This window comes from Melanerpes formicivorus, unplaced genomic scaffold (assembly GCF_026170545.1).
Source record: "Melanerpes formicivorus ecotype bairdi unplaced genomic scaffold, bMelFor1.0.p_v2 SCAF_40, whole genome shotgun sequence".
NCBI lineage: Eukaryota > Metazoa > Chordata > Aves > Piciformes > Picidae > Melanerpes > Melanerpes formicivorus.
This window is the reverse complement of record NW_027142392.1, coordinates 6,002,192-6,011,471: the sequence shown is the minus strand read 5'-3', so window position 1 is coordinate 6,011,471 and position 9,280 is coordinate 6,002,192. Positions and strand designations below refer to the sequence as shown.

Sequence of the window (9,280 nt, the reverse complement as noted above, 5' to 3'; positions counted from 1 at the left end):
CTATTAGATGAAACATCTTGCAAAGAATATGTCAACAGGTATTTTGAAATGTAATCTGAATTATTCAACTATTAGCAAACTGATCCAGGATTTGGGCAGAAACATCTCAGAATGAAATGCAGATGAAAAAGCTGACAAACAGATTAGCTGGGTAGGAGCATTTTTCTATCAAAGTTACTAAAGAAAGATTTTGTAATGGTTAACTGCTACTGGCACTTCTATTGTAGATTCCGAGGGCATTGCATTACACCTGTAGTGGGGATAACAACTTCAGCTTGTGTACAGCTAAAGCAGCATTTCTCTTTATGGAAACTTTTTATAAAGCTTTACCTTGGAAAGTATTAGAAAACATTTCTGTCCTGGAAAAGCTGATTGGCATCTTAAAAGTTATTTTCCAGGCAGAGGACATTTATAAAAATCAGTGAACTGCTCTGGACCTTACATTTTTGGGGATGCCTCTTTTCCTTTCCAAGTGAGCAGAAATATAAACATGGAGTATTTATTCTGGTTTTCCTTCCTCAGCTGGAAGAAACTCAGCTACTGCTGCCAGCTCTGGGGAACACTCATAGGTGAGTACTGTGTTCCCAGAAAGTTTGAGTAACTCTGAAGTAAAGCAGCTCTTCCCAAAAGTCATATGGTACTCAGGAAAACTTTGACAAATTAAGGATCCACCACATTTTTTTTGATAGTTTGTTCCAGTGATGAAGCAACTGTACTTCTACCAGCACCATCTTGTTTAAAATTTGAATTTTACTTCTATTTTCATCAACAATTTTTGCATTTCTCTGTTTAAAGTGCCCTTTGTTTCCTGTGTTCTCCCTGAGGAGGTGCTGACCCATCACATTCATATTTTCTATCAGCTTTCTTTTCTAAACCAGCCCTAGGAGAATGTTAAAGCTTGTCTAACAGTGTTATCCCTCAGTAATGCTCTTTCCTCTGTCAGTTCTCTTTCCTTTTTCCTTTCAAAACTGCAAGTTATACATCGTGAGTGTAGTCTCACCGATGCAGTACGCACAGCAGAAATTAGTGTTACTATTATCTTTCTTTTTATGTATTCAAAGTTCCCAGGGAAGCAGACGATGAGTGTGATTTTCAGCATCACTGCTGTCCAGGGGATTAAGTGTTGCTTTTTCCCTCTAAACTAGATGTAAAAATTCAATGTTGTGCTGACTTTGTGCACATGCAGTTACTGGGAGCCAGCTAACAAACATGGCCAGGTTGTGCTGCCCTTGTCAGTATTCACCCACAGGCTGCCAGGCCCAGATTTTATCAGCAGCAACTTGTTTACCTCAGGATCAATGATTGAAAGCATGGATAATCTCTTTCCAAGTAACTCCAGCAAACAGCAAGTATTTCTTAGAGAGGTGTTTTTTATGATCAACTACTGAGTCACTTCGCTAGTTCTAAAGGGAACATAAGAAACACTTCAAAGAATAATACTGTTCTGATGGAAAGAACCATGGTAAATCTGAAAAATACTAAAGCAAGATTAGGCCTTTTCTTATTCCAAGCAGAATGCTGATTTACCTATTCATTGCATAAAAGTAGTGAAATATAAATTATTTATGAGGAAAAGAATTTATTTTTCCTCATTAGGGGCTTCAGTCATTCCAAATTTGGCTCCGCAGCTACAGCTGTTTCCTTTAGAAACTGAATAGCTGAGAAAAACTGGCCAAGTACAACACAATTCTGATTTCAACTGCAAATATTTAAATATTTGAAGGAAGCCAGCAGGTAAAAGCATTGGCTATTTTTCATTGCTCCAGTGAAAAACTGATCATCTCTAAGTAAGTCAAAGCCAAATATCGAAGTGCCACAGTCATGACAATTAAACATATTCCATTCTGTGAAAGAAAATATGAACTAGGTAGTACAGAGTTGTTACCTGGAAGAACCCTCCAGAAAGAAGAGCTGGGAAGCAGTTTTTTTAATACCACTGATGGACTCTTACTGGATTTAAAAAGATTTCTGACATACTTGTTCTCCAAGTGGTAAAGGTCCATCCTGAAGCACTCTGGCAGTAAACAAAAGGCTGTGGTTCTATCTGAGTGGAATCTTGACATCCCCGTAGAATTTCTTGGTGATGTTACTGTCTTGTAACATTTTTTGACTGTACTATGTCAATATGGAGAAGTATTCATGGACAAATAACTAACAAACAAAATAGAATCTATCCAGTTTCAGTTCATTGTGTATTTCATACCCCTCAGGGCCTGACTAAGGGAGAGGCTAAGCTAACTTTTTCTATTGGGCTTTCATTGACAGCAGTAGGACTATTCAATTCACTGTCACATAGAATTTGAATTAGTGCACATCCAGAGCTACACTAATTTACTCTAGCTGTTATCTGACCCATTATTTCAATGTCAGTGTACAAACTGATTTTCTTTTTTTCAGGCTTGTATACAATAAGACTAAGCTGAATCAGCCACTAGAGTGTACATATAGGGCAGCTGCCTAAAAGAGCTATTGGCCCACTGCTAATTCACATTAATCCTAAATTGTCACTTCTTGACTATCTAGTTCTGGGTGCTGTCTGCCTTAGTAAAGACTGGATGTATTTCCTGACACTGAAAATGCTGAAATTTTGAAGAGAAAGTGGTTAATGCATCTATCTGTCTGTAAATATTATAGATATGGAACTTCTAAGAGCACAGATCATCTTAGTTTTCAGTGTGTGAAAAAACCTCAATTGGACAGTATGTTCTGGCTGAACCCTGAATCATAGAATCATAGAATCAATAAGGTTGAAAAAGACCTCAAAGATCATCAAGTCCAACCTGTCACCCAACACCTCATGACTACTAAACCATAGCACCAAGTGCCACATCCAATCCCCTCTTGAACACCTCCAGGGACAGTGACTCAACCACCTCCCTGGGCAGCACATTCCAATGGTTAACAACTCTCTTTGTGAAGAACTTTCTCCTCACCTCTAGCCTCAACTTCCCTGGGTGCAGTTTGAGACTGTGTCCTCTTGTTCTGGTGCTGATTGCCTGGGAGAAGAGACCAACCTCCTCCTGGCTACAACCTCCCTTCAGGTTTTCAATACTCAACCAAATGAGCAGGAACTGAGATTGTGCAGAGAAAAGTTTGCAAAACAAAGCCAACCCCTGCATTTGTGAAGTAAAATCTGTGTTTAAAAGAAAAATGAGGCCACTAAGGGGACCTATTTATTCCTCAAAAAAACACCTCCCATTGCTGCTATCATGCCAAACCTAATTTACTTCTTAGCAGATCAAGATACCTCCAACCAGACTACTCCAGTTTAATTTGGATCTGCATACGTTGTCAAACGTGTGTTTTCCTAGCTACTGAATGGAGGCCACGCTGGTGTGAGTAAGAGAACTCACTGTGAGCACTTGTGCCATTGGGCACATCTTCACATCAGAGAGCAATCAGCATTACCCTGAGATGGGAGCTGCTGGCATGTGACTGGAAGGCAATTGCTGCTCCTCCTTTTAGGTGACTAAATGCTCTCGCATACTGAGCCAGTCTGGGCAGAACTTTACAGCTTATTTTTGGAAGCATGTGAAAGAGCTATTTGTCAAGCTTTTACCTTCAGATTGGTCAGCACAACTTTCTAAAAATTCATACAGCATTCAGTCTTTATTCTGTGCCAAGCAGGAGCTGCCTGCACCACACCGCACTTACAGCAGCTGCACTTCAACTGTCACGTTCTATATGGAATCTCAGGTGTTTACTAATCAGACAAGACTTCCACAGTTCAGTATATAAATACCTTAAGTCTTACTCTGACCCACCAAAGTGGAGGAAATAAGTGGAAGTTTTAGAGCAAGTTATTGTGTGCCCATGACACAATGTTATGCTATTCATCAAGCAAAGACATTTAAGGTTATGTGCAAAATATGAAAGAGCATCAGCAAAGACCTCTAAGAACAACAGGGTAAGAATATGGAAGATACTTTACAGCCTTTTCATATATAATACATACCCTCTGCTAGATGGTGTGAAGAAACATTCTGTACCCCATCAGTTACTAGCATTGGGTAAGTGAAGAATGAAAGAGCTCAGAATATGCAATTCAAACAACATACTGCAAATTCAGCTGCAATCAAATGTTGAATTAACATACTCTATGCAAATAAATTTAAAAAACAAGATGGATTTCTAAGTAGAGGAATTTTCTTCTTTCTGACATCCTCCATTATGACATCTATCTCCATAGAGAGACAATGCATACATATGGTCAAACTGACATGAAGGTAGATTTAAAAGTGTACAACACAGGCCCTCAGAGCTGTGTCCATATACTGTAGCAGATCCCTGAGCCTGGCTCCTGAGACACTGCAGCCTCAGCCAGATCAGACAAAAGGTGTTCACGGCCAGTTGCATCTTAACCCACTGTGAGTATTGTCCAGATTATACTTTTGTTTAGTGGCAGACTTCACCTTCAGCTGCTGCTACTCTAAAATTTGTTCCCCAGTTCCAAGCTAACAAGTTACCATGCCACTCGCAGCCTAGCACAGATAATCCTGTTGCTGCCATGTATTCCCAGCGCAGTGCGGTGCCTAGCTCAGCACACCCACCACCAGAGCTCCCGGTGAGCAGGCAGCGCAGGAAGGACGCGCTTCATTCCGGCGCACAGCGCGGAAAGTTTCTCTATGCTGCGAGGCGGCGGAGCCAGGGAGCAGCGGGGAACGGCCACAGCCTGGACCACGCGTGAGGCACGGGTGCCCCCGAGCGGCTTCTCGGGCAGCAGCTCGTATCCATGATTGGGGAAGGAGAGGAAACCACTAGAGCAGCCGCTCTTCAAAGTATTCCTCTAATTAGGAGTCTAAAGATTCACACTGAGACAGTTAATTTTTAACAGTAGCCGAGTCACAGCAGTATCTAATTGCTCAGTCAGTTTCTGCTTATACATCTCCTACAGTTTCACAATGTTAGATCACAGTATCACCAAGGTTGGAAGAGACCTCGAGGATCATCGAGTCCAACCTGTCCAACCAGGATCAAATCGATCCTGCATGTATTAAACATCTCTTTCATGAAGTTTATTTTTGCAGCTATTTACAGACCTGGCTGATGTTGTGATTCCAGATACAAGAATTTTAGATGTAACATCTTAAGAGATGTTGGCGAATTACTGTATTGCATTTAAAATTTCAAGAGGACACAAAGATCCACATAATTGAAAAATACCAAAAATAGCAGCAAAGCTAAGAAACAGTAGCTGTTGTGGATCAGACTTGCGACTCTTTCATTAAATAAATGTGAAGAGAGAATTTTTGATGACAGATATGACTGCTTTTGTTTGAAGAATTCAACCTCTTAGGAATAACTGAGCATTTGCAATGCAAGTCAGAGACTTCAGACCACTCACTCTCTACTGAAGTACCAACAGGAATGACACCTAGTTTCATGTAGTTCTTCATGCTGCCCAGCTACCTAGGGAAAATTAAATAGGATATGGTGATTTGTAGTACACCATATCCCATTTTCCACAGACTTTTTTCCCCCCCACCCTCTGCATTTCCAGTTAATGTACCTGTTAATCATGCTTCTTTGCAGAAAATCTGAGCAAGTCTGCACAACTGTAAAGCTGTGGATTATTAAAAGCAGTAATAGCTGACACCCTGTTACAGTGCACTGACAGAAGACCCTTAGAACCACAAGTCCACAATTATTTTTTATTAAAATAACACCATGTTTAAGAAATCAATGCAGTGCAAAGAAGCATCAACTCATCATACAAAAAAAAAAAGAAAACAAGAAGGTTTTCAATCCTTAAGCATGTAAACTGCATTCCAATCCTGACATAATTGACATAATATCAAACCAGAAACACTGTATCTCAGACAAATGTCCAAGTTAAAGACTGGCATGTTGGGCAAGGAAGGTTCTTATTCTTTGCAAGAGTTCTTTCTTTACACTGTCTGGTACCAAGGCTGAAACACAAATATGAAAGCAAGAAGTAAAAAAGACAAAATGGAAAATATGCTAATACCAACCTTTTACAACAGCTCTTTCTATTCTTTCTTTGTGCTTGCAGTTCTATTAATACCTAAAGTAGCTGGAGCTACTTGATATTCATACAGCACATCTTTTGGTTTTTCTATTTACAATGCAGCAAAATTGAAGCCTGCTGAGAACATTGTTCTTATTGGTATTTTTTTATCTAGTCATAGTCAAGAAAACTGGAAAGTTTCATGGGAAAGAATCAGTCAACAGTAAACAGGACAATGACCAGAAACTAGTTTGGTTATCCTACCTTTTTTTCTTCACAAATTTTAAGGCCCCTAAAAAAATATTTCAGCCATTACCTCAGAGTAAGGTCTTCTGCTTTTGAAGGCCTATTTACAGAAGTTTCTCCCACTAACACCAAAGCCTATTAGAAAGTCTAAGAACTCTACATAAAGAAGACTGCAGTGTTTCCTTAGAGACTACCATTTTTCTGTATTTGTATGCTATGTCCTTTCCCTTTCCCCACTTCCCATTACACTAGTTCTGTTAGTTCAGACTTTCCATCTTAAAAAGAACTCCAATTTCAAAACATCTCCATTGTTTTGGGTGCTATTAAGAGTTACATAAATGAATACAGACTCACAACTACCTAACGAAACCTACAAAAGTAGTCTACACACACAGCTCATTACAGATTTTGAATGGCTGTTACACAATACAAATTGACATGATTTATTTGTAGTTATTATTGAACTATTAACATTTCTCCTTTAATCCAAAACCGGTAAGCTCATAATACTGTTTATTGATGCACTATCACATCCGTGTTTGCATTCTCTTACCTCTGCCTTTGGGAGTGATTTCTGACACCAAGTCATCAACAGTAACATGCTCTAATCCTTTTTCTTTGATGACATCTGGGGAAGATCAAGACTAGTATTTTAATTCTTTTAATTCATTCATTAGAAGACAGTACCTATGCCAATGATTAAAAACCAAAACCTGCAGGCACCGGTCATCAGAGTATAAAGCAGCTTGTGACCTAACTCAGTAACTACTGCATTGTGCAGTGAATTTAGTCTCTCCTTCACACCATACACCATGGGTACTTGTCACTACTGCTACATCTTGATCAGCTCACATTTTAAAATCAAACATTGCAGTTTAAGCTTATCTGAGCATTTCTAAGTATGTGTATTACTGGAGCATTGTAGTAGTTCACAAATTGGTCCACTTAGCTCTTCAAAACTGGTATTTACATAATAGTGAGAAAGATGCAATTTGAAAGACTGGAGCTTATAACAAGGGAGACCACAGAAACTGAAAATACTACTCTTCCTAACTGGTTAAAAAAAAAAAAATCTATGTATTTCAGTAAAGTATAAAAGTGTATCTGAAAGAAAGGTATACATCTACAGAAAAATGAGAAAGCTATGATTAACATGATTGACTGCATAATTATTTCATACCAGTATTTAAACATTTGTCTATAGTGCCTTGAAGACTGCTGAGAAATGCAAAGTCAGTTGTGAGAAGAAACCTCAAATGAGTAGCATAAACCCAAAATTATTTTATCTCAACATAAATGTTTGGTTTTGTCTGTCTGTCCATAAAATTGATTGTCCCCAAGGCATTAAGTATGTTTTCTTGAGATGTGGCTATTTAAAGATTCATCTGCTTGTTTTCCCTAAGTAGATGACCTTATTTTCAAGAATTGCATTCTGAAAGAGTACAAATACACTTAGTTTTTTCCTATATGCAGACAAGGAAGTTTTCTTCAGTGTACAACTGTATTTGCTCCATTTTCCTTTCTCTTGGTTTTTATTCTCCTGTGGCAAGGAAGTTATCTTTCTCAAAAACAAAAAGCTGCATCATCATGAATATTTAGGGAATTAATTCCAATACTCTTCTCAGAAGCTTAATAAGGTTCAGATCAAAGAAAAAGTTTTGATATTTTTTTTTTTTTGCCAAGATGGCAAAATGCTTTCTTGCATGTCAAATGAATTGCCAGGAGCACTTCCCTGTTGCCCATCTCACTTAAATTGACTCCTAGGTAGTAAAAGCCTTCATATGTGACTTTTATTTGGCCAAAACCTCAGTTGACTACAAAGAGTATTATTTATTTGACTATGTTACCTTTGCAATGTGCCTTCAACTGATCCTTCCAGCCACATTCAATCAATTTGGCTCTCAGCAACTCTTTAAGCCTGTTAAGACAATATTAAAAACTTACTAGGCTACAGAAAGTGTTCCCAACATCTTAAACATGCTTTGATGTGAAAAGTTAAGCCTACAAGTACTTCCCTGAGCCTAGCAATTTGCACAAGTGTTCTTTTATGTTTGTCACTGTGTATTTCCTTCCCCAACAAGACACGAGATAGGATGACAAGTAAAACTTGAAAACAAAAGGTTTCATTCTATTTATCAATTGCATTTAATGTTGTGTTGTTTTGGGTTTTTTTTTCCATACGAACCAAAAGCTTTTCAAGACAAAACAGCAGAAGAAAAACCTTTAGAGTTCACAAATAAATCAATCACTCCTTTATTTTCCCAGTTTTTCAAGTGTAGAACTAAAACTGTTCAAAAGGCAAAAGTAAGCTGGGGTTTTGTTTGCTTCTATATACAGTTCTATGGAATACATAGGACTTTCACATGCAGGCATTTTAAGAATTGTAAAATTTGCTTCATGGTTACTTCTAAATATCTCACATTTGACATTTAAAATGTCTTAGTGGCATGGAGTAGGAAGCCTACTTACCTTTCTCGCTCTCCAGTTTCTATTAGCTTTTGGTTAATGGTTGCTCTCATCTGGGCATCTTTATTCATTTTGAAAATCAGGTTTTTCAAAAACCTACACAGGGCAAAAGAGAGTTTTTACAAGCACCGGTGCCACCAACACAGCAAAAAGTCACTTGCATAGAACTACAGGCAGTGCGACGTCCTTTTACACATCCCCCCAGTGCATGATCTGAATACCAGTATATGACCAGCTCAGGGGACGAGCGCGAACACGGCAGCCCCGGAACGGTATTCACCAGGCTGCCCTAGCGCCGGGGGGACCGGCAGGTCACCGGCCACTTGCGCGGGCGCCGCCCACCCTCGCCAGTGAACGGCCTGGTGCCTCACTCACGCCTTCACCAGCGACACCCGCCGCGGACGGAGCGCGGAAGCGGCCGCTGAGAAAGATGTCGCCAGGCCCCGATCCACCGCGCTCCCAGCTCACCCCACCACACCACACCGCCGCCAGTCCCCGGCGGCAGGAAACGGAGCCACGGCTCGAACGCGCAACACGCCGCCTGGCCCGCCCTCCCTCTCTTGCGAGCGCCGCCGGGAATTGTAGTACTGGAAGGTGCTG

The 9,280-nt window shown here is 39.8% G+C and overlaps 1 protein-coding gene across 2 annotated transcripts; it reads right to left on the bottom strand.

The window, feature by feature from the left end:
- Positions 1–5,637: 5,637 nt before the first annotated feature.
- Positions 5,638–9,247, bottom strand: ENY2 (ENY2 transcription and export complex 2 subunit). 2 transcript variants are annotated; one of them, XM_068158653.1, is made up of 5 exons: positions 9,149–9,247; positions 8,684–8,776; positions 8,062–8,132; positions 6,768–6,842; positions 5,638–5,909 (listed from the first exon to the last, which is right to left on the bottom strand). In XM_068158653.1, the coding sequence occupies exons 2-5, from the start codon at positions 8,749–8,751 to the stop codon at positions 5,833–5,835; spliced, it is 291 nt and encodes a 96-aa protein (XP_068014754.1). In that variant the 5' UTR covers positions 8,752–8,776; positions 9,149–9,247; the 3' UTR covers positions 5,638–5,832. The 2 variants fall into 2 exon arrangements, with proteins under 2 accessions (XP_068014754.1, XP_068014753.1); XM_068158652.1 differs by having other exon boundaries at positions 9,056–9,207.
- Between the last annotated feature and the right edge of the window lie 33 nt (positions 9,248–9,280).

Coding starts and splice junctions, on each gene's coding strand:
- ENY2 (XM_068158653.1), bottom strand. CDS start 8,751: ATGAATAAAGATGCCCAGATGAGAGCAACCATTAACCAAAAGCTAATA. Junction 8,133..8,683: donor GAAACTGGAGAGCGAGAAAG/GTAAGTAGGCTT, acceptor TTGTCTTAACAG/GCTTAAAGAGTTGCTGAGAG. Junction 5,910..6,767: donor AATCACTCCCAAAGGCAGAG/GTAAGAGAATGC, acceptor TTTGTGTTTCAG/CCTTGGTACCAGACAGTGTA.